The sequence below is a fragment of the Chenopodium quinoa genome, unplaced genomic scaffold (genome assembly GCF_001683475.1).
Source record: "Chenopodium quinoa cultivar QQ74 unplaced genomic scaffold, ASM168347v1, whole genome shotgun sequence".
In the NCBI taxonomy this organism is placed as follows: domain Eukaryota; kingdom Viridiplantae; phylum Streptophyta; class Magnoliopsida; order Caryophyllales; family Amaranthaceae; genus Chenopodium; species Chenopodium quinoa.
In genome coordinates, this window is record NW_018743828.1 from 278,301 (window position 1) to 303,605 (window position 25,305).

A 25,305-nucleotide genomic window follows, 5' to 3' on the forward strand; every position below is an offset into this window, starting at 1 on the left:
TCCATATATTTAATGAATGATCTTCATAAATATACACAATTTTAAATAAAATAAAATAAAATCTAGAACCGTGCATCGCACGGGATTATATCTAGTAAACTAATAATGGAGGCCGAAAATTAGCAATATGGTTGCATGTGGTGGTGGAATGTCTGAATTTCAATGGTCTTGATCTCCAAGAAATTAAGTTAAAAGGAGAAAGAGAAGTAGAAATTGATAGAGAGAGGAAGAAGAATGAGGGAGTGGATGAAGTAGAGAATTAGAGATGATGTCGGCTACTAAGATAATTGAATAAATTGAATTGAACTAATCTGAAAGAGCGGAATTAGGAAATGAATTGAACTGAAATAAGTTGAAGAGAACATACCTTAAATAAAGTCTCTTTTATTTGCATGCATTTAAGCCCACTCAAAAAAAAATTTAAGCCCACGCAATCTGTCTAAGCCCAAGTAAGTAAAGCCCAATCCAGGAAAAGCAACGAATTAACTAAATAAGAACATTAAAACCAATACATCACTCCTACAACTTCACTCATTTGCTCCAAGACTTCCAACACATCCAATTAGGCTCATTTCGGATAAGAAGTCATGTAGTTTTGGACATTAAATTTCTTGCATTAAATTTCCCTCGTTTTTTACGAGTATTTTTTGGGGGGAAACTTCTCTTTTGCTATGAAGTAAGATTCAGGTTCAATTCAATAAAAAGAGGTCACAATTTCCCTTGCATTGGTTATCTTTGTTAATGATCAAAGTTACTCTATAGATAGTTAAAGTGTAAAAATTGTTTTTTTTTTTTTAAATCTAACAATACCTCATTTGACTACGTTTTTTTCTTTTAATTGTGAATCATGAAAGCTACTAATCAGAGTGGTGTATGTGAATAGTGCATAAGTCAAAGTGCTGCAAACAATAAAACAGAAGTACTTTGCAGCTCGGATTCTTGTGTCCAAGGTACATTTTGATCTCATGCTACCTCATTCAATAGTGTAGTGTAGGCTTGTAGCTCGAAAGGAGGGCCCATATTGTCCCATGGTATTTTTTTCACTTTTGACTTAATGTGCGTGAATGTGACTTAAGAAAGCCCTTAAAGCCCAACTCAATTATCTGGCGGAATTATAAAGCCCAATGCAAATTGGGCTTACTATAGAAAGAGCCTAATTAATCTTTATACTTTGTATATTTACGAAACATTTTATACACCTGGGTGTGTCGTACCGTCCAACTAATCTAAAGTTAGTTTTTTACTCTTTATTTAATGATTAAATGAAAAAAATCATCAAAATGAGAATAAAATGCTTATAGTTGTACCGTGTATTCAGATGTATAAAATAAAATTTCTCGTACCTCTATACCTTCTATATTAAAATAGAAAGAAAATTTGGCTCTAAATAATCTCAACTATTAAACTTGAAATAAGTGAAAATGAAATGAACATATCCTAAACTCCACAATATTACGGTATTACATTTTTTGGTTTTTTTTTTCTCCCTATCATATTTTCCAATGTGAAACTCATACTTAATTTCTCTCACTATTTTTTTTCTTAAACCTATTGTTAATTTGGCTCAATCTTAATTTTGAATTTGGCTCATACTCCTTAGTGAATTTGGCTCAATCTTAATTTTGAGCATCTTTCTTAGAATATATAATTTCTACTGTGACCTCCCAATTACTCTCTAGAATTGAGGAGGACAAATCAAGAAAATTTGGGATCTTTTATCAAAATGACTAATTTAATAAAAGTATTTACCAAAACGGTTAATTTTTGAATTTTAATTCCAAAACTAGCTATTTCTTTTTTTCTTTTGAACCAATTTTGTTCAGGGTTCACTTTATTGATTTATTTTTTGAAAAATTTTGTTTTCTGGTTTTATTTTAATTTTGTTTTTAGGATTTTTTTTAAGTTGGAAATATTAACGATATACGGAGTACAAATATAATTTTTTTTTGGTCTAGATCGTATCCAGGGCCGTAGCAAGGGGAGGGCAGCTGGGGCGGCTGCCTTGGGCCCCTTGTTAAAAAGCCCACCTTCAATACAATACAAGGCCCCAGAAAAATTACTTCGCACTAAGTAATACTATGTATATATATTTTTAAGAAAAAAGAAAGAAAGAAAACAAGAAGTGTATACTGTACAACACTACAATAGTACCGTAGAACTCCAAAATATCAAATGACATTTTTTGTCAACGTATTTCTTCCCTAATTTTTTTCCCAAATTATTCACTTTCCTAAGTGAATTTGATTAACAAAAAAAATGTCATTAATTTTAATTATATCCCCGTTTTTGATAATTTTATTTTTCAAAATGTATCTCATTACAATTTTCAATTAGTTAAATTCCTTCTCTTTCTTGATTCAATTGAAGATGAAAACTAAAATAAACGGTCTTTTTACTCTTCAATTTTCAACGGGAATTTATCTAATTATATATAATTCTCTTTGCATACCCTACTTTTTTTTAATGGTGCATACATGACTTTATTCATCAACTTCTCTTATTTGTATTAAATTATATTTTTCTTAAATTGTATGACTACTTTCATTCAAATATTACAAAATTTTGGGGAAAAAAATCTAATTGATTGGTTGGGTACTTGGTTTGAATGGTTCGGCTGGTGTAATTACTTCAACGAGAGTTAGGGAATGTAATTTCAATGTTTTATGAAATTTGATGTTTTTAAAAATTATTAATCATAATAAAATATGTATTTTCATTTTACATACCCAATTTTTTAAAAATTTTATATAGTATATGTGAATTAGGGCCCCAAATTATGTTTTTGCCCCAGGCCACCGAAATCATAATAAATTTGGAATTTCAAGTAGTATTGTTCTATCAATACTATCGCAAATTTATACAATGATAAGGGTTTTTAAGGTATTGTCATCTTTTCATACCTATTAATTGTATAGTTTTGTTAATGTAAGCTAATTTGAATATTTTTTATTTTAATGTGTATAATAAATAAAATTTACACACATTTATGTGATATATAATGGTAGACAATGAATATGTTCTCAGTTGTTATTTATCTATTTATTTATTTTTATTTTCTTGTTAATTGGAAGTTGGAACAATTTTTTGATTTTTTTTTTTCTAATTTATTTTTAAATGCTGATGCTTGCACCTCTTAACAAATTAGAGTCTCCAGAGAATTGTTGCAAGTATATATTATGTTGAATGTTATTTTTCAAGTTAATGGGATTTTTTTTTGGTGCAAAAAAGGGGAGAACTCCTAAGAAAAGAAAAACACACTAACAGAAATTAAAACAAAGAAAAGAAAACAAACAAAATAGAAAACAAAAGCACACCCAACGAAAAACAGGTTAGTTGCCCTCTCATCATTGAATATCTTAAACTATGACATTAGAATTCCCCCCCCCCAAAAAAAAAAAAAAAAAACTTTAACAAACCCAATAAAGTGAACCAAACTAATTCAAAGGAAAATAGGAAATAAATAATTTCCTTCCAAGTATTAATATTGATAAGTAGCCGTTTTGGTAAATAGTTTTATAAAAGTAGCCATTTTGGTAAAAGATCCGAAAATTTGCTTATTATGAATTTTATACCGAGTACTCCCTCCAATCCATATATAGTATAAATTTCATTTCAACTTACTTGATCTTTAAGATGTATATTTTTTACATCAACATCTTACTAAGGCCCTGTTCACTTCACCTTAAAAAAGAATATTCTTGATCTTTAAGATATATATTTGTACATCAACATCTTACTAAGGCCCTGTTCAATTTATCTTACAAACATAATATTCAATAAAATTAATTTCAGTTCAGTAAAATTAATGTCACTTCAATAAAAATAATTTCAGTTCAGCAAAAATAATTTCAGTTCAGTAAAAATTAGCAAACTTAAAGAAGAAATATAATAGAAAATCAGTAATAATAATTTCTGTTTAGCAAAAATAATTTCACTTTAGTAAAATTAATTTCAGTTCAATAAAAATAATTTAAATTTAGCAAAAATAAGGGGAAGTGAACGGGGTTTAAATACAAGTTTTAAATTCATACTTATAAAAATTGTAAAAAAGTAATATTATTAAATTATACATTAAGAAAAATCTGACAACATTACATATGACCATATATTTAGTATATATTAATGTGAACTAGGTTAACTCATTTTGTTACAACACAAATTTTTACATGTAAGTAGCAAGTCTAGCAATGCCTTATTATGACCATTTCACATTCAAACAATTTATTGGGCACATGGGTTAATTGTCAAATAGAGTTATCATTATAAATAAGTGAAATTAATTTTATTTATTTTATTTTGAGTTTTGGTATCTCGAATATGACCCTAATTGAATTTTCGCACCCGTTTAAATTTTTTTTTTTTTATTTTGGTACCCATCAAAGTTACAAAATATAGGTTTTGGTACCTCCGTCTAACTTTCGTTAATCTTTCCGTTAGTGGGGCCCATTATCTAATTATTTAATAATTTAATTTATTAAAAATAAAAAAAGAAAAAACTTTAAAAATAAAAAATAAAATAAAATAACCAGCCATTGCCACCCCTTCCCCTCCCCGTCAGCCACCCTTCCCCCTCCCCGTGTCGGTTTTCGGTGCCCAAATATTCCCCGACACCGTCAAGCCCACCTCCTTCCTTTCCCTCCTCCGATTTCTGCCGCAATAACTGCTAAACCACCACACACCGCGGCACAGTTGCCCTCCAAAAGTCCAAAACAACCCCCTTCCCCTGTTCGCCGACCTCCTCCCTCCCCTGAAACAACACCCTCCCCTTTTTGTCGCTCCTTGAAATCCTAAAACCCACATGAAGCAACCCGAAAAACAAAACTCGTTTAAGGTTTTTAAACAACCCAGAAAACCGTTGAGGTTGGTTTTGGCGGGTCAGGGGATGACGAATTGGAGGTGAATGGGAGTTTCGAGTGGTGGTGGTGGCAGCTGGAGTAAGGGTGTCCATTCGGTTTTTGGTTTGGATTTAGCTCAAATCCAATCCTATCTGAATTTAAATTTCGATTTTAAATTTTCAACTCCAATCCGATTCAAATTACTTACCAAATCCAATTTGATCCAATTCGAATTATATTTCGATTATTTGGAGCCAATCCGAAAATCCAAATTAAAATACATTGCTAATTTTTTTTGGGTCTAATACGATTATAAAAGTAAAAATTGCAATAATAAAATTTCAATTCTTGAAAGTATAGTAGTACATGCATGATTTATAATCATAAACATAGGTTTACATGATTATTATTTTATTATTATTTTTGAAAGAAGTCCCAAAGGACATTAAATTTCATTAAATAAAGTCATACGACATCTACAATTGACAATTAACGATAATGAAAACAGATTTAACAAAATCAAACAAGAGTTAATCTGGGAAGGGCTAAGAATCCAAATACATAGATATAACACTTCGGCACATTCTCGATTCGTTGTCTCGTACAATTTTTTGAGTGGATCCGTCGCCGCTTCATAATTTGTGAGGAAGAAATTTCTTGTGTTGAATTCATAACCCGAATCCGAGCCATAATCAATTGAAGCCCCGCACAACTAGAGACTCTATTAAGCACAAATAAAACAACCTTGTCTTTCGAAGGAATTCGAAAAACCTTGTCTTTAGAAGGAGATCAAAAAAATCTTGTCTTTCGAAGAAGATAAACCCTTTCTTTCGAGGAAACATTATTATAATCTAAAAAACAAAGAAAACGTAAAAGAAATAAAGATTGGAGCTTTCCACTGGTGAAATCTGATGGAAGCCCCTTCAAAGTTAATAATAGAGGCCAAAGTTTAGGAGAGAGGACGGAGGCTAGGGTTTTTTTAAAAAAATCTTTTACATGATTATTATTATTATAATCATAAACATTGTTTAACATGATTAATATTAACAATATTTTTTGTAAAATAACGCTTTCATATATAATTTGGTTATTTCGGTTTTCTGGATCCGAATAAGGTCAATCAAATCCGATCGGAAAATCCGAATTTTCAAAAAAAATTCAATCTGTTCCTATACGATTTAAGTTTGGATCCGATCCAAATTGATAATTCGATTTGGATTAGATTGGATTTCGGTTTTTATCCGAATAATGGACACCCCTAGGCTGGAGTATTTTCGGCAGCTTTGGTGACTAGGGCTGCGTGCTTGACCGCGGCGGCAGACTATTGTGGCTGGGCTTCGGCCTGGACGCGGCAGGAGGCTGCTGTGGGTGGTTGCGCACCTAATAATTGGTGTTTTGGTGGCGATGGTGTGGTGGCGAGATGAGGTGTCTACGTGCCTGGTTGCTACGTGGCTAAGGGGTGGCTGGAAGGTGACAGGACCCAATTAACGGAAAAATTAACGGAAGTTAGACGGAGATACCAAAACCTATATTTTGTGACTTTAATGGGTACCAAAATAAAAATAAAAAAATAAAAAAAAAAATACTTTAAACGGGTGCGAAAATTCAATTAGGGTTATTTTCAAGGTACCAAAATTCAAATTTTTCTTTTTCAACAAATAAAGTTACTTTATTTCTAATTAAGAATTGATGTTACTCAAATAAGGTGACCCTTATATATATTTGAGATAACGCATTAATAATAAGGAAATAACAAGTTTGCTTTATTTTTTCCGAGTATTTTTTTGGATAGATTCTTTCAAAACTTGTTGGAAATAGACCAGTTGCAATGGCAAGTGTTAAACCAATCTTTTTTTTTTTTGAGAGTAAAGTGTTAAACCAATCTTAAACAGTGTAAGCATAATGAAATTGTTATGCATAAAATGCTCAAAATGGTCAAAGACATGCAACATGCAAGACATATAATTGGTCAAATTTCATAATTTTCCTAAATATATATTCCCAATTAAGCCGTTACCAATATCAAGGCAATTCAATCTTGAGTCTTGACGTAGCAAACTTATCTTTTAAGCACCAATATGCTATGCATGCACATGAACAATTACGCTACGGAGTTGTAAATCTTGTAATACGTTATGCGTAGTATCTTAACATGCAAAACGTACAATTGTCATTACTTATCTGATTTTTTTATTTTTTTTTGAAATAATAATTTCGCCCTTATATTAGTTGATATTTTTTAGTCATCAATCCTTTTTTTTTTTTTAATTATTTATATCATTATATAATAATAACAAAAAATTACTAATAATTGTTACTCCCTCCGTCCCCGAATGATAGTAACTATTTCCATTTTTGGACACCCAAAATGTTAGGGTCTGTTCTCATTGACTGAACTCAGCTGAACTGAACTGAACTAAATTGAGCTGAACTGAACTGGACTGAACTGAACTGAGCTGAGCTAAGCTGAACTGAACTGAAATGAATATTTTATAAGAGAAGTAAATTAGGAGCTGAGCTGAACTGAACTGAGCTGAACTGAGCTGAACTGAACTAAATTGAATTTCAACGTAAGAGAATAGTCACATTTCACAATTTTAGATCCCATATAATAACACAAAATGACCTATATACCCTCATTTATTTGGCTGTATTATCTGTGCTTCCCAAAATACCCTCATATTTGCCTTTGTACTTGTGCCTTAATTGAATGAGTTGTCTCCCTTTTTAATGACAATCACTTTCTCTCTCTTCTTTTTGTTTTGCAAATGATTGGATTTTAGTTCCCATGTACTTTATTTATTTCTCCTTAATTCCCGTGATTTTTACCCAAAAGTGACTATCATTCGGGACGGAGGGAGTATCTATCTATAATACATATTAAAAGGTGTTTCTAAGTACGTCGAAGTACCATGTAATCCCTTTTTTGTTACAGATCGAACCCTCGATCAACCTCTTATAACAAAGATAAGAATTTCACCATCTAATTCATCAAGTATGTTATTAATAGGTAATATATATATATATATATATATATATATATATATATATATATATATATATATATATATATATATATATATAAGCGCAAACCACAAAGTTCAATTGAAAAAAAAAATACTAAAAAAATAACTCGATTTTGGTTTGACAATGATAATTACAATTTTGAAAAGCCTTTAAAAAAATTTATCAATTGCACGTCTATCACAGAAGCATCACGTGAGCAACACCCGACCTACTCACTAGTTGATAAATTACAAATGGAAACAATTCTAACAAATTAAGCTACTTCATTGTGTTCCTAATCGTTCTTGATGCTTCTTATCTTCATGCAAATTTTGACAATTTGAAAAGAGTGTTGAATAAGTTGATAAGGTGATTAGTGTAACAAACAAGTGAATAAAGTATTCCATCTATCCCATAATATAGTTCTTATTTTCTTATTTTGGAGATCCAAAATACTGTTCCTATTTCTATTTTTAGATAGTGTGTAAAGACTATTGTACCCTTATTTTTTAACTTTATTTATTATACTTTTTAATTTATCCTTGAATTTTGCACATGCTTTGTATTTTTTTTTCACTTTCTCTCTCAAAATTTTGTCTATGATTGTACTTTATTTACTTATATTGATATACTTCATCCACTTTCTCTTCGAGCTATACCCAGTTAATTCCCCAGATAAACAAATGTTGTTTATCTGGGGATATAAGTGTCTTTTCAAGTACTAATGGAGGGGTACATGTGTCTTTTCATGTACTAGTTGAGGGGTACATGTGTAATTTCCTCACCAAACAGTAAAAGCAAAAGGCAAACAGTAATTGAACAGCTCACCAAAAGTACTGAATAAATGACCCTGCTTTTTCAATATATTTACAAAAATGTCATCAAATTATCAAAATTCGTTTATATGGCAGATTAACTTGTATTTTCCCTTTTTCTTCCTATTTCTTAAATACCGTGAAAAAACAGAAACATAAACTATATTATGAAATGGGGGAGTATGTAAGAAAAAGTAAGGGAGTAAAAGGTAAGGAAACTAAGAACTTAGGGCTTGTTTGGCATCATTTTTGGTTTTTAGTTTCCTGTTTTTTTTTTTTTAAACTAAGAACCAAAAACAGGAAACAAGAAAAAGGTGTTTCCACTTTTTTGTTATCAATTTTCAAAATTATTATGATTTTAATAAGTTTAAATAATTTTTGGTTCATTATGTGACATATATCATATACTTTTATACAACAAAAAAACTAAAAAAAAAAAAACCACAGCAATGCCAAACGAACCCTTAGAAAGTAAATAAGGATTGTCAATAACATAATTAAACTCCATTAGGGGTTCTTTTAATTAATTAAATATCTTACTTCCGAGTGAGTTTAATAGAAAAGTATAGAACTGCTAATGGTGTTTGCGGTTTTAATATATAGAACCGCTATCATCGATAGCGGTTCTTTGCTGAACAATAATTTAAAAATATATAACGAAGCTTCCACCAATCTTACGTAGACAATATGGTGGAATAAGTTTTCATAACGATACAAATAAGAAATTGATTTATATTTTAAGCAATTTTTAGGAAAAACGTTTGAAGACTTCTAGTTTGCTAACAAGTTGCCTATAATGATAGTTGAGACAAATTCACAAAACAAGACCAGAAAAAAAAATATACGAGCCACAACAAAATTACAAAATAATTCAAAAGGTACTCCTATAATCAAGAGGCCTAGCAAAATAAACTGTCAAACACGTTAAAACACCCAGAGACAAATATATGAACAAAAGGAGAGAATTTTAAAGAGTTACAATCAAACATATAGTCCAAATTAAGAGAACATACTAAAATTCTAGAAAAAAAGAAAAAAAAAATAATCATAACTATAGTCTAAAATTTGGAACAATTGATATCCAACAAATACATTGGATTAAATTGTCATAATTTACTCCAACTTAATAATCTCATTATCTCAACAAGAAATACAACTTGTCAATTCAAAATTTATTGTCAAAATTGACAAATAATTAAAGTCGTCAATATTACTAATCTCTATTATAGCATGACACCCCGATTAATTTGACTAAACCCATATAACAACTTATGATAGTGGTACAGGTATGATAATTAATAAAGACTTCTTGTAAACCACATTTGTTTTTGTTTTTGTTTTTTTTTTTTTTTTTTTTATTAACAAGATATCACGTGATTATGTTTTCTATTACACTCTCTAGTCGGTACAATATATAGCCTCAAAAGGGAGCCATGCACATAATGTTTATAAAAGGGAAGGAGCCACTCCTTGACTAACATCCAAAGTAGTGCAAAGTATAATTTTAGTCCATAGCCAATAAGAAAAACAGCGTAAATGTGCATCAAGTTGTCAATAAAACCAGCAACAATGCCCACTTGATAGTTGATATTCAAGCAATTAAAACAGCAATTTTTTCATACAAAAAGGCTAATAACAAAGTTTCTGTATCAAACACCTTAAAGAAAACAAAAGCAAAGAAGAGAAAAAATGTGCATAACAGCATTTGCTTGGCAAGCACTCTCCCTCCACCCTTTCGTTTTGTTGCTCAACCGAGACGAAGATCTCAACAGGCAAGTGTACACATTATATTTACATTTAATATACGTTAATTAAGATACATGATTATTGATATATTTTCATGCAATGTGTATAACGGGACTATGACATTGCTAAACAGGCCGACGAAGCCACTAGGGTGGTGGGAAGGAGGAGAGATTCTAGGAGGTCGAGATGAAGTAGGTGGAGGTACCTGGCTTGCGTGTACTAAAAAGGGAAAGGTAGCCTTCATTACCAACGTTTTGGAGCTTCATACTCTTGCTGATGCAAAATCACGAGGAGAGTTACCTGTTCGTTTCCTGAAGGTAAGTTGCTCGTAAGGCTTCTTAGTTTCAATCACCATTGAACTGGAAGGAATAGGATGTACATGAGCTTCAGCTATTTGGACGAGCAATGTGTAAATAAAAGCATTAAGGAATAGAAAATACGAGTTGTTAACTTTAGATACATGATGAGCATTATACGTAATTATTCATGAAATTTGCTGCTTAAGTCCACTATAAAGTTTCCCAATAAGCCAAAAATGAAGTCATACCTTGGGTTATAAGGTTTGGACTATATTATTTGAATTCTTCATTTCTCCATTTCACCTACCTATGTTACTATGCCAGACACAACTCATAAGTAACTGAGTCTGAGTAACATAGCTTCTGAAATATTTTGCGCTTTCCTCTAATGATAGTATGATACAATAATGTAGTCATAGATCAGTTCATCTATAAGGGTATTGTTGCAGGGTAAACAAAGTCCGAGAGAATATGCAGAGATGGTAGCAGAAGAGGCTCACGAGTACAACGGCTTCAACCTGATAGTAGCTGATCTTCTCTCGAAAAGCATGATTTACATAACCAACAGACCAAAAGGGGAATCTGCCAGAATTCAAGAGGTTCCACCAGGAATCCATGTCCTCACAAATGGCAGGCTGGATTCTCCATGGCCAAAGGTCAGAAGCTAAGAAATGCACTGGTAGTTTTCGTTGCTGAATACAGGAAAGCACTTTCCATATCTAGCTCATACAGCTAACATGGCCTGTGAATGAAGAAGAAATTGGAAAAGCATTAATTTTACTAGTGGGATTGCATTTAAGGAAATGGTTGGAAAAAGAAAGTTAAGAATTAGACAAAAAAAAATTCTAAGCATTTAGGATCTTTTAGTTCATGACAATAGTTAAAAATATAAGGAAATTGGAAATGCATTAGTTTAACTAGTAGGATTGCATTTAAGGAAATGGCACAAAAAAAAAAGACAAAAAAAGCTTAAGCATTTAAGACCATCTAGTTCATGACAGTTTAAAAAGAAAAGGAAAGTTAAGAGGGGGCTACCTCATACTTTGATCAGTAGTTTAGTACAAGTTAAGAACGAAGTAGACAAGGATTTCAGTTACGTATAACTGTTTTAGGGAAACAAGATGGATACTACAGAAGAATTTTGCTTTTGCAATAGTATATCGTACTCGTAACAAACTAACAAACCACATGCAAATGCATATCTAGCAGACCCCAGATCTTCAATGTAACCAATTAAGTACATTTGCATGTCTAGCCTTAAACCATATTCTTTTTTTCTTTTTTGAAAATTATCACCACTAATATGGATGGTCAGGCAATCTTCCAAATTAATTTAACTTCTACATTATATTGCATTCTAATAACTGGGGAGATTGGGGACCCCTTCTCAAAATAGTCCATGTGACCAACCTTACTAGAATACTCCACAGCAGCTTAAAAGAGTCAAAAACACTCTCATCCCCACATATTCAAGCTGTAGATCATCAGTAGCCCGCTCTCTCACCTTGACTCACTACAAACGCCATCAGAAACTCACCGGCTTGTTGCACAACCATCTGGCACCTCCACACACTCCAGCTCGGTAAACTAGGTGCCATGACACCAGTCTCCCTCCTAACTCTTCCATCGATCACCCCACTAAAACCATTTTTACTCCCTCTCTCGCTTGTATTGTAGCAATAAAGACCAAATTAGGGAAGGGGATGCCCAGCAGAGGTTGGGGAGGGGGCAGCAAACCTAGCAAATATGGCTACGTTTTTGGTTGAATACTATTCTTCAATGTTTATACACAAACCCTTGCTTTAAATCAATACTGACTTGTCTGTTGCAAAAATTCCTGCTATTTTCTCTGCAGAAGTATATAAATTAATTATCACATATTCACTCAACTATACAATAATTCTGTGAACCTGCCCCTTCTTCCAAACTTACAGGCAGAGCGCTTGGCACTAAAGTTCAAGAAATTACTGTACAGATATGATGAGGGTGAAATACCAGTCAAAGATATGGTTAACAAAGTCATGAGGGACACAAAAAAAGCTGATGAAAGCAAGCTGCCTCATATTTGCTCACTTGACTGGGAATTCAGACTGAGCTCTATCTTTGTGAAAGCGGATTCAACCTCGGTAAGAAATTTTGTAAACCTCTGCTCTTTCACTAAACAATAGGCCATCAAAATAAGTGATTAATTGTATTGTATGGCACAGCGATATTCATATTATTGCACAAGAAGCACCGCAGCAGTAACAGTGTCAGGAAATGGAGAAGTAAACTTCTATGAAACATATCTGGAGAAAGAAGTGTGGAAAGAGCACATAATTAATTACTGCATTGAAAAGCCAAAACATGTATAATTCATGGTAGCACAACCTAAACAGGAGAAAAGATCCAGATATCATTGTTTATATGATGGTTTATAATGACTGATGTGTAAGAGCATGAATATACTCTCCTGCAAGATCAATTACAACTTCTGTAGCCTTTATGCTGAAATTGTTGAATGATTCCTGTTTTTTTTTCTTCTTTCCTTCCCCCTCTGGAGGGTTGTTCCAGCAATGGCAGCATATATGCTGCAATTTTCCCTTATTCTAAGTGATGTAGTTGGGATGATGATTTAGTTCTTCGTTTCTATTTAAACTAAAATTTAAAACTTTTGTCTGTGTCAAAAAAAAAAAAAAAAATTGTCTATTTTCCATTAGTATTATTTCCAGAGACAGGTGCTCTTCTCTCTTTTCTCCCTAGTTTTCCAGGTGCAAATTTTATGGTCCAAAGTCCAAAATCAAGTATCAGTGAAAGAAAACACAACAAAAGCAGCATTATATAAGTTGAGGTCTTACTCAAAATCCAGGTAGAAAAGGCCATCAAAAGGCAGGTCAGCACCCCTTTGGACGAAGTATTTTATACAATCTAGACTCTAAAATATAGAAAAGATGAGGCAACATACTCCATTGATATCTAATTACAAATGGGGGAAAAGAAACTGCATCACTTGCATGTGTATAACCAAAAGCGATAAACTAAATTTAACGTGTTTAGGAGTCTCAGCTTTTAACTCACATAACCATCATAATTGTTGGTTCATTAGGAGTCCCAGCTTTTAAGTCACATAACCATCATAATTGTTGGCCCATGACTCATGTCGCAGACTTGCAATGACATGAATTCACTCAATCGTAGTTTATGAATGTGAATATGATAAAGACAACATCAAAAGATCAGGAGAGTCATTATTCATTGAGCTTATTTATAGACAGAAGGTATGTTTAGTTGTTGATGGCTCGTCCTAAAAATCTCCCTTAATAATCTAGAGAAGGAAAAGTGAAAGAATCGGCACAAAATTAGCCAGTAGACAGCCTAGCTATATCATTTAATAGTTAATAATAAAGCCATTCATTAACCAATTACTACAAATATTAAAACAAACCTGACAAGCTTTATACATCAAGTTGCACCAAATGGGACCTCAATTCAGCATCCAATTTGTATCCAGCCAACTCTAACTCCTTGCATACCTCCTTGCACTTAGCAAACCTCCCAGAGAGCAGGTACATACTGATCATGTCCCGGTAAATATCATAAGTTGGAGAAAAACCTGCCTCCTTAATCTTAGAAAAATATCTAACTGCCCTTGGGAGGTCATTTAGAGCAACAAATAGCTTAATCACCACCCTATATGCTGGCAAGTCAAAGTGACAATTTATGCGCTCCATTTCCCAAACTACAGCCAATGCCTTCCTATACTTCATAGCGAACAAGCGACTATAAATCACAGTAGTATACATAACAACACTTGGTTGATTTCCATTCTGTTGAAACCAGTCAAACAAGGACTCTACATAATCAAAGTTCCCAAGCCTAATACAAACTTTCATAATGGCAGTGCAGTCCTGCAGGTTTAAGTTCAGATTGTCTCGCTGCCCAAGCTCTTCCAGTAAGACTACAACAAGGTTATTTTTATCAGGGTTTTTCCCCAGCTCCGATAATAACTTGACATAGATGCTGGAGTCCAACATTCTTTTACCACGTCTAGCTGCAGATAGAAGCTTCCATGCCAGATTCAAGCTTCCTCCCTTGATAAAACCCTTAGCAATTGCTTCTAGAACACCACGACTAGCCAAATTAACAAATTTATCAAGATCAAAGGGTAATTTAAGGTCATGGGTCCTTGCCAAAATTTCTACAGTACTTGCCAAAATCCGGTCATCTGGAAAAAGGTGGGTCTGTTTCTGTGCCCAACAGAATGTCTGCAGTGCTCGGTCAGGAAAACCCATGTGACCCAATTCCCGGATGGTCAAAGACAAAGACCCCTTACGCAGAAATCTACCCCATTTGTTGAGAGCACAGGAAACATCTGCCTCTTCAGGAAGGTTTCTAATTTCTCTTGCCAAATTGAGTAAGAAAACGGGATCCTTGTAGACTTGCTTTGATATCGATATTCTGGAGAGTGCTGCTGGTGAAGAGGACCTGACATGCTTCTTTGTCGTTGGGAGTCCCAATGGTCGGATTTTATGTGGAAGAGGTAGTGGAAGTGGCCTTCTCCTATTCAACTTCCCGGGTTTTTGAGGTATTCTTCCTTGAAATAGAGCTGATATTGCCTCAATTTCATCAGCTTCACAAACATCACGTTCATCCTCATCTTTGTCTTCATCATTCTCGTCATCACTGAAAGCAACCCTTTCAACATGATCATCAGAACTCCACTCAATTTGAGCATCCATTTCAAGGTGTTCCTCAACCTCATTCCCTGATTTTATGAATGTATCAATCCCAAAATCAGGAGGAAGCTTGGTACGTCGTGGATAACGTAGATATTTAGGAGGTTTTCTAAGGTGAATTGCTGAATCAAAATGCACCTTGGCATATACCTTGGACAAGTTTACGCGTTTTATGTTTCGAATTAACTTGTGCGTGAAAATTTGAACAGCGGGTAGGGGTTGATGTAATCTAGACCTCAAAAAACCAGAATCCATGTTATCACACTAACATTCATCAACCCAACACAACAAAATTAGCAGTGCACTCTACAGTGTGATGATGAAGCTCAAAGAACAATTCTAAGCATCATCAACACCCTTTCTCAATCAAATTTAATTCAACCTGCAAAAGAAACCATTTAACCATTGCTAAATCCCTATAAAATCAACCATAAATTTGGATTCCAGTATAATTCAACCAAACCCATTTCACAGTTCAATTCTAACATTAAAGGGTTCTGCAACACATTAACAACCAAATTTGATTCAATCATCACATAAATAATTTTGGGTAGAAAAGGCATATTTGATTCAATTATCAATCATATAATCTTAGAACTGTAATTAGAACCAATAGTTAAAGTTTTCAAACAATAAACTACAAGTAAAATAACTTAAATTAAACCTTAAATTGTGAAATTGAAATGATGATTACAAATAAAAACAACAAATTACCTCAGTAGCTGCTTCAATGGAGGATAATACAACTCATACAAGTATCAGAAGGCGCTTCATTTGTTTTTTTGTTTTCCTTTATCACAATTAGAGGTGTTCAACCCGCCCCCAGCTATAAATGGGTCAGGTCCGTCCAACATATAAATGGGACGAGTCTTTAAGTCCAATTAGAAGAATATACAAACCAACCAAATTGGGCTTTATTTTATTTTATTTTATTTTATTTTAACTATTAGGCTATTACACCAATTTATTTGTACTTATTTTTACTAACCTAAAATTATACGGGCTTTTATATCGAGTGATTTTGAAATTTAAGACTTTTTTTATCGAGTGATTTTGAAATTTAAGACTTTTTTTGTTTACAACGACTCTTGATTTAAGGATTTTGAGTTACAGTTGTACTATGATTCTTCCCTAAATTTATCGTTTCTGGATTGGCTATTGTGAATAGCAGATATAGATTAAACAATGATAGAATTGAAAATTAAAGCATACTTGTATTAGATATAACTAAGCATATACGAGTACCAAAAAAATTAAGTATCCCACAAATAATATTCAAATTATTTTATCCACATTTTGGGAGAGAGCAAGAGAGGAAGATGTACAGTACTTACCAAGTTACTAATTAAAGAAGACGAGCCTTCGAGGACTTTTAAAGGGAGGAATGTATATTCTATAAAAAAAAATGGTAGAGAGAGAAAAAAGGAGAGAGATAGAAAGAGATAGGTCTCTAGGTGGACCATACCTTTTTTTGGTTAAATTGTATCACATGATGGGAGGCCACATACTGATTGTTCCAGTGTAAGCTTATACGACTAAATGTATATATAATGCTGCTATATGCATATATACCATCCCCATGTTTAGTGGTATGTTTTTATCATCCAATGATACCACTATTGTACATATATGTAACTACATGAATATCCCTTATCATGCATTTTTACATGCATAACATTCCTTCATTACTATTACTCCCGAATAGTTAACCAACAGTTAAAGGATAATAATTTGTTTTCAAACTATTTAATCTATTATCCTGGTTTAAAAATGGATCTTGCTAACGAACGCCCCCAGGGCATTGGATAATCAACTAAAATATTGACTAAAAATGGTATTATTTTGGAAAAGCATGACAAAATCACGCGTCTATTGGTGTAATTAATGTTCATTTTAATTTAATCTTTCTACTTTTACCTAGCTTAGTTTTTGCCTTAAAAATAAATAATTAAACTATTGTTCTATTTGTGCTTTTTTTTATTGAAAACATATTTGGGCCTTACTTGGAAGATGGGGTTGTTTAATTCAGAATTAGGTCATGTCATGTTTAAGCAACGTTTGGGCCGTGAAATAGGTCAACATTAGACCCGGTAAATGCTAACAGGTCTTACACGATACAACACTACAATACGAATTGAATATGAAAAGAAAAAAAAGGGTTTGTGTAATGAGTTTACAATCTATCTAATAGGGTCTACACAACATGACACATTTAATTAAATTAGTCGGGTAAGTGTTGCGATTCTTAATATGAAACTAACAAGATTCAATTCTTCAAAAAAAAATGACCAATGATTTAGAATTGATGATTAAGTAAATAAAGGATACTCTTTTTAAATTAATACAATACAAACTAAACTTGGAAAAAAGAAGTAAGTGTTAAGGACTTCCAATTCCAACTCTTATAATTAAACGAGTCAATGCGACATGTCACTTTTTTTTTTTTTTTGAATAGCAAAAATATTTCATTAATTAAAAGTCATACAACATCTACAATAAAGATTCAACATTAACAAATACATAACATATTGAATCAAATAGAATTTTCCTTCATAAAAACTACGATCGTCGAGTAGATCTTGCACTGTGGAGCATCTCCCGCTTATATCGCTGAAAATTACAGTCTTATTGGAGAGACAATCTAACGATTCTTTGTAGCCGTGAGGATGTTTTCCTTCTGATTCATCTGTTTGTATTCGAAAACTTAATAACTTTTTCACCAACGAAATAATTTCACGACAATCCATTAGATCTGCTACTATGGATTTAAAACTAAGAAATTTCTCCCTCGAAAGAAGGAGATAAACCTTGTCTTTCGAAAGGAGATCGGAAACCCTTTCTTTCGAGGGAGAAAAGTTCCTCCCAAAAGGAGGAAGCATTATTATAAACCTAAAAAAACAATAAAGAAACAAGGGGGCTTTCCACCGATTAAAATCGATGGAAGCCCCTTCAAAATTCAACAATAGAGGCTAGGGTTTTGGAGAGAGAAAGGAGGAAAAAAAAAGGAGAATGCGACATGTCACTTTAAGTTAAACAAGTTAGGTTAGTGTTAAGGTTTTGACAACACTAATCATGATAGTTGATATTTTAGTGTAAATTTACATGACTTTTATACTAGTCGGGTATTTCTAATTGCTACCAATATACTAAAATAAATTCAAATAAAGTTAATAATATGAGTGGTATTATTCTAAAGGTTTGTTCTATTAACTGTATTTTTACTTAATTAAGACTAAAATAATTTCAAATAAAGTTAACAAGTTTAGATAATAAGCAATGTTGAATAATAGATGGTGAGGCTAGACCCAAGATAGAATGGGCCTATGTAACAAGGCATGGGGCCCAATATCCAAATGAATAAGGTTGAGCCCAATATCCAAATGAATAAAGTTGAGCCCAATAACCAAAGTTCTCTTGATATTTTGTTTGCATAGGAGATAAGAAGATGCTTCTCAAATTCCTCTTTCTCTTTCCTACGTCTAGCATTATCTCTTTATTTAGGTAGGGGGGCAAAATAGGCATTTTAGAAACCCACTTCATTGACGGTCCAAATTTATTATTTTAATTTAATTTTTTATGAGTGGGTTTATTTGGATGATAAAATGGTCATTTTAAGGAGGTTAGGCAATGTGAGCAAGGAAACGCGTATAGTAGGTTTTACAAAGGCAACTTGGGGAGGTGGGGTATATTAATTTTTGAAAGGCCAAGGGTATTTTCGTCACAATCACAGTTTATTATTGTATGCCTTTAATATCTTCCACTCAAATCTGATTCCATCGGAATATTAATCTCACAATAAATTTTATATTAAGATCTCTTTTTTTGTAAATTACTTTTCCAACTAACTTTCACAAGCTTTCTTCCTCTACCCACATGTTGTGACTAGTAGTGAGTACAATTTTGTTTTAAAGTTTTGTTACTATTAACACATTATTAATTTCCTAAAGGTCACTTTAAAGCCTATGAAGTTCCTTTTTTTGGAAATGTGTTTTGCTTAACTTCTTTCGGATGATATAAATTCTAAATAAATATATGTCATTTTCAAACTAATTAAGTTTAAATAAATTCATACTATATACTCCGTACAAAATACAGTGTAAAATTGTAAATTAAAGAAAAAATACAGAGTAATTGGCAAAATAAGCTTAGATAAGTCTATATAAATATGACTATTCAAAAAATTGAAGAAAAAATACGGAGTAATGTACATAACTTAGGATATGATCTGTGCATAAAATTTCTTGATTTGACTAACACAATTATTAAGCACAGTGTAGACTTTATTTACTTGACCTTATTTGAATAATAAGCAGTAAAAATTTCCGTTCATTTGATAAAAATAAGTTCATTCCAATACAAATAATTTTAATTCAGTAAAATATTAGTAACTTCAAACAAAAAAGAGGTACTATACATCAGTTTAAATATGTTTTAGGTCCTGTTCTCTTCACTTTATTATTTTTGCTGAACTGATATTATTTATACTAAATTGAAATTATTTCTGTTAGATTTAAATTTATTTTTACCGACCTAAAATTAATTTAACTAAATCCTTATAATTTTTCTTATTTAAAATCATCAATTTTTACTAAACTAAAATTATTTTTATTGTAGTGAACTTTTTTTTTTTATTGTAATGCTCCCTCCGTTTTAAATACTTGCTCCAATTCTTCATACGCGGAGTTTTAGGAGAAATTGGAGAAAGTAATAAAATATGGAGGTAGTGGGGTAGTTGAGAAAATAAAAAATTATAAAAAGTAAAAGTAGTGGAAGAATAGGAGGAGAGAGAGTATTATGTTGGGTCCACTAGGTGTGAGAAATAAATTAAATATTGTAAAAGCTTTCCATAAAAGAAAATGGAGCAGGTATTTAAAAACGGCCGGAAAAGAAAAGTGGAGCAAGTATTTAAATACGGAGGGAGTAATTTTTATATTGAACTAAATTTATATAAACTGAATGTTATTTTCTTAAGGTGAAGAGAATAGGGATTTAGTCAATAAAAATAATTTAAGTTTAGATAATATAATTTTGGAAAAATTGCTCCCATTAATCTGAACTTTGCCTCGTCCGCCGAAAATAATCCTAACTTTCGTTTATTATCTATTGCACCCAACTTTAGGGGGTATTAATTTTCGTTGCACCCAACAGGTCATCTAACCTGATGTAGCAGGTTACCTAGCCACGTGTCAGCGTATGATTGGCTTAATTTTTTATTTTTATTTTTAAAAAAACAAAAAAACAAAAAATAAAAAAATAAAAACCCCACAAACCCACCCATACCCAGCGGCTGCCACCACACCCCCACCCCCACTCGCCGGAAAACACCCCCACCCCCGAAAAAACCCTCCCCTGGTGCCGGAAACCAATCAAACCCCAGCCACCAGCAACCCCAAAAACCACCGGCCAACCCCAACAATCACTAGTCTAACCCCAAACGGCGGCGCTAATTCCCCTCCCCCTGCGTCGGTTTCCTCTCCCCCTTCCCCGGCGACGGTTTCCCACTCGCCGCTTTCCCCTTCCCCTCCCCCTGAGGCGGTTTCCCACTCTGCCATTTTTAGCACAAGGCCACCTCCGACCATTCCTCCACCTCGCTCACCGCCTTCTCTCCCAAACACCCTTCACTCTCCCTCTCCTTACCACCCCTTTAAACGCCGCAAATCTCCGCCGTCAATCCAACAACCTCAACATCATCGAACTCCCCTTCACCAGCACCGACCACGGTCTCCCTCCTAAACCCGAAAACCCCCAAAAACTCCTCCCTTGAATTTTCGATTTAGGGTATCGGTTGCTGCGAATTTGGGATTTTGGTGGCTACTCTAACGGGTTTTGGTGGCTGCGAAAAACCACCACCACTCGAAACTCTTTTTGGTGGCTGGGGTTTGATTGGTTGGCCGGTGGTGATGGTGGTGTTGGTGGCTGGTGGAGAAGCTAAGCGTGGCTGTTGGGGTTTTTTTTTTAATTATGTTTTTAATTTTTTTTTTCCTATTTTTTTCAACCAATTACATGTTGACACGTGTGCAAAAAAAAATCAGAAATATTTACCTGATTTATCGGTTGCAGGTCATTTGGGTGCAATAGAAATTAATACCCCCCAAAGTTGGGTGCAATAGATAATAAACGAAAGTTGGGATTATTTTCGGCGGACGAGGCAAAGTTCAGATTAATGGGAGCAATTTTTCCTATAATTTTAATTTAGTGAAAATAATTTAATTTCACTTTAGTAAAAATAATTTCAATTTTACAAAAATAATTCTTGTCTGGGCAAAAATAAGGTGAATGGAAAAAGGCCTAAAGCTCTATTCTACGCTACTCTCTTTAGGGTCATTTAAAAAACAAACACAAAGTATTACAGAGAACTTAAGATAATCAAATAATGAAAGGTTTAATTAGGAAAAGGCAATTTAGAATTTGTGAAAAAGTATGAAAATATGATAAAGGATGGGTGTTGTGTTTTGTGAACTTCTGAAATTATTAATCCTAAAGACCCAAAGGTAGAAAAAGTTACTACCTCCGTTAATTGTTATCTGCAACTTTGGGGTATTATTTGAGAGATATAAAATATTTCAAAGTTGCAAATAACAATTAACGGAGGTAGTATTTTAAAAAAGGTAAAGAGGTTAGAACTCACAGAGGGAAAGGGGACATCTAAAAAGGATGTATAGTCAAATGATAGGATAGAAACTATTTTTGATCACCAACTCATCACTAATATATGAGGAAGTTCAAATTACACAATTTAATAAACCAAAAAAGTTATGCCTAATATATATACGGGTATTTGTTATTCTCTTGACTTGAATGTGCTCTTTATATATAAGAATACTTTATTTACAAAGTTTTATGTGCTTTTTAGTTGAATTTTATTTATACGGAGTAAATTGGTTTAGCTATTAGGTTGTGTTAAGCGCATAGCTAATTAGGGTAAAAATAATCGATTAATTCAATATCAGCTGAATGACCCTATAATAAGCTAATCGGAAAGTTTGGTGGTGACTCTAATGAGCAGATGGGGCTACTAAAGGGTCACTAAGGCTGCTAGTAGGAGGAAGTGGCATGGGGTTCGTCAAATCGTCGTGACTACCATATAAATTTTGTGAGAGCTTTTGTTGCAAATTTTGGCATATGTAATGCCTATAAGGCTGAAGCTGAACTAATGGTTGCGGGATTAGGACTTGGTACGTCGAAGTGATTGGGCATATATAAACTAATCTATCTTACCAACGGACAACAATGCAAATGTGTGCGTATAGGTAGGGGTGAAAGTTCGGTTTGCGGTTTGGATTATAGCCAAAACCGAATTCAATCCTAATTAATTCGGTTTCGAAAATCTCAATCCGAATTAATTCGGTTTCGAAAATCTCAATCCGAATCCAAACCGAATTAAGATTCGATCCAATCCAATCCAAACCAAATTAATTCTGTTTTTCAAATTAGAATCCAATCCAAACCGAAATTTGTTCCCTTCTTTTGCAACATTCAAACCCGAAACTCAAACTTCATCCTGAAAATTCATACAATCATTTCTGGTTAACTATATTCTTTGTGAGAGAGTAAGATATTGAGAAAGGAGAATTGAGATTTAGGTTTTTTTTTCAAGTTTATATATGAAAGGGGAAAGCGGTTGGATACTTTGAAAAAGAAAGTGGGCTTAAAGTATTAGGTCGAAATTCAGTTTGTAATTCGGTTTTTAGTATTTTGAAACCCCAAATCGAATCCAATCCGTAATCCATATATTTTTATTTTCCCAATCCGAATTAAAAAAAAAATCCAAAAAAAAAACCGAATTACTAATTCGGTTTGGTTTACGGTTTAGTTCGGTTTTAATCCGAATTACTTTCAGCCCTACGTATAGGCCACTTAAGATGAAGATCACCGGGGGTGAATGCGTGCATATTCTCAATAATTGTGGTTCTTTAATTCGTGCTTTTAGTTGTAAATTTAATGCAGTTCAATTTAATTAACAACTAGTGTGTAGTCCGGGTGTTGCACTGGTTGCTACTTTAATTAGACTTTGTGATTATCAATTATATACATTTATTTTCATGTTTATAACATAGCTTATGATTGGCTTAGATGGTTAAGTAACTACTTTTCTTATAAAAGGTTGGGCGTTCGAATCCCCTTGAAGCAATATTCTAGTTGATTGAGTAGTGATGATGTGGCATAATGAGAAATGGCACAAAAACGTTCTTAGTAAAGCCTTTTAATATATTAGTATAGATGAAGCTAATAAGATATTTATATGTAATTTATGTGATCTATATATAATGGAAAAACGTAAGGAAAGACAATGGGGCTAAACTAACTAAGGAAGTAATGTGAATGTTTTTTAAGTGGAAAAAAGAGTGTACTCATTAACAATTATTGTTCTTTTGTTAAACTATGAAGTTCTTTGACGTCCCTTATTAAACTAAATATATTCACAAAGGTTTCACTATGAACAACCTTAAACTAAGTTAAAACCAACTTGGAGGGAGGGGATCTCTGTCCTTTGTAGGAAGTAGAAAGTTTGATCACTTCATAATCAACTCGTGATTTGCTAGCTTAGATAGGGAAAAAGTGCTTTAGTAATCAGCACCTATTAAGAATTTTTTTCCCACAAAAAAAAAAAAAGATTAAAATTAAATTAATTACAATTTAACGCTTAAGAATTACGGAAAAAATAATTTTAGATAGAATGAAATTCAAAATTGTTATGTGTTGTATATGAAGCAGATTTATGTATTGTATGTTAAATCTTTCAAATGAGCTTCATCAAATTTGATCCCTAGATCACATAAATCATCATGAATCGAGGTGGAAAGCGATATCACTACTCCACTATCTATTCTTGAAACAGTTGAATTAGCTAATAATAGTAAAGGAATGGTTCCATGTGTGTTTTAAAATAATCTTGAAGTCACATATATATCAAACTCTTCCTTTAACCTTGTCCTACAAATTGAGGATTTTAGTGATAAATAGATAATTATGTATGATGAAATATACAAGGTAATGTAAATAAATAAATAATAGAAGTATCATGTCATTTATCATATATATAGGCCAGGGTTATGTATAATTGTTTTCGTACAATATATTATACAGTTTTGATGCAATGATTAGTGTACGTATGCATGTATCTTACATATATGATGAGTATCCTTATAAATTAAACATGGTTACGTGGGACAATGTATTGATGGTTGTTTAATTATTTTAGGAGTGTATATGCACCCATGACACCAAATTCATATACTAGCTTGGGTTAAGATGGATTTGACATACAATGTTTTACTTGGGTTAAGATGAATTGACACATAATGTTTGAACAGAGATGTATCCCAAATCTAGTTGTAATAAAATCAGTGGCTTGATCAATACTAAAGAACTATATATAATAAAAATCTAGTTTATGCATAATATTTTGAATCAACCAATTGGTTGTTGGTGTAGTGGTGATTGAGACTACACTTGGTAGGGAGGACTCGTGTTTGATCCCCCACAACAACAATTGGGAGGGGACTGAAACCTAACCACCCAGAATTGATCCTCGAATCCGGATTAGCCCAAAGGGTGAACCGGGTAGAACACCAAAAAAAAAAAAAGATATATATTGAATCAACATTGGCGTGTCAAAATGTGACATATTTTTATCATGAGCTTATACTACTATACATGCGTGTGTTCTAGAACGCGTGTGTTCTATCTATTCACCTTATTTTCACTTATCTAAACTTTTTTTTTGATCTTCTTATATGAACTTATCTATTTTTTTGATCTTCTTATTTTAACTTATCTAAACTTCTTAGACCTTATTAATAAAACTTATTTTAATTATAATATAATTTGTATTTGGGTAGAACATATTCTTCTTAAACTGAACTTATTAAACTATAAATAAGTGAAA

The 25,305-nt window shown here is 32.7% G+C and overlaps 2 protein-coding genes across 3 annotated transcripts; one reads left to right on the top strand and one right to left on the bottom strand.

The window, feature by feature from the left end:
- Positions 1 to 9,091: 9,091 nt before the first annotated feature.
- LOC110685506 (transport and Golgi organization 2 homolog) lies at positions 9,092 to 14,117 on the top strand. The gene is made up of 5 exons (XM_021862040.1): positions 9,092 to 10,428; positions 10,536 to 10,719; positions 11,151 to 11,357; positions 12,636 to 12,827; positions 12,909 to 14,117. The coding sequence occupies exons 1-5, from the start codon at positions 10,346 to 10,348 to the stop codon at positions 13,053 to 13,055; spliced, it is 813 nt and encodes a 270-aa protein (XP_021717732.1). The 5' UTR covers positions 9,092 to 10,345; the 3' UTR covers positions 13,056 to 14,117.
- Positions 11,061 to 16,349, bottom strand: LOC110685505 (pentatricopeptide repeat-containing protein At2g01860-like). Of its 2 annotated transcripts, none has more exons than XM_021862038.1 (3): positions 16,131 to 16,345; positions 14,126 to 15,798; positions 11,061 to 11,443 (listed from the first exon to the last, which is right to left on the bottom strand). In XM_021862038.1, exon 2 carries the CDS (start codon positions 15,669 to 15,671, stop codon positions 14,136 to 14,138), a length of 1,536 nt encoding a protein of 511 aa, XP_021717730.1. In that variant the 5' UTR covers positions 15,672 to 15,798; positions 16,131 to 16,345; the 3' UTR covers positions 11,061 to 11,443; positions 14,126 to 14,135. The 2 variants fall into 2 exon arrangements, with proteins under 2 accessions (XP_021717730.1, XP_021717731.1); XM_021862039.1 differs by lacking the exon at positions 11,061 to 11,443 and adding an exon at positions 12,904 to 12,989 and having other exon boundaries at positions 16,131 to 16,349.
- Between the last annotated feature and the right edge of the window lie 8,956 nt (positions 16,350 to 25,305).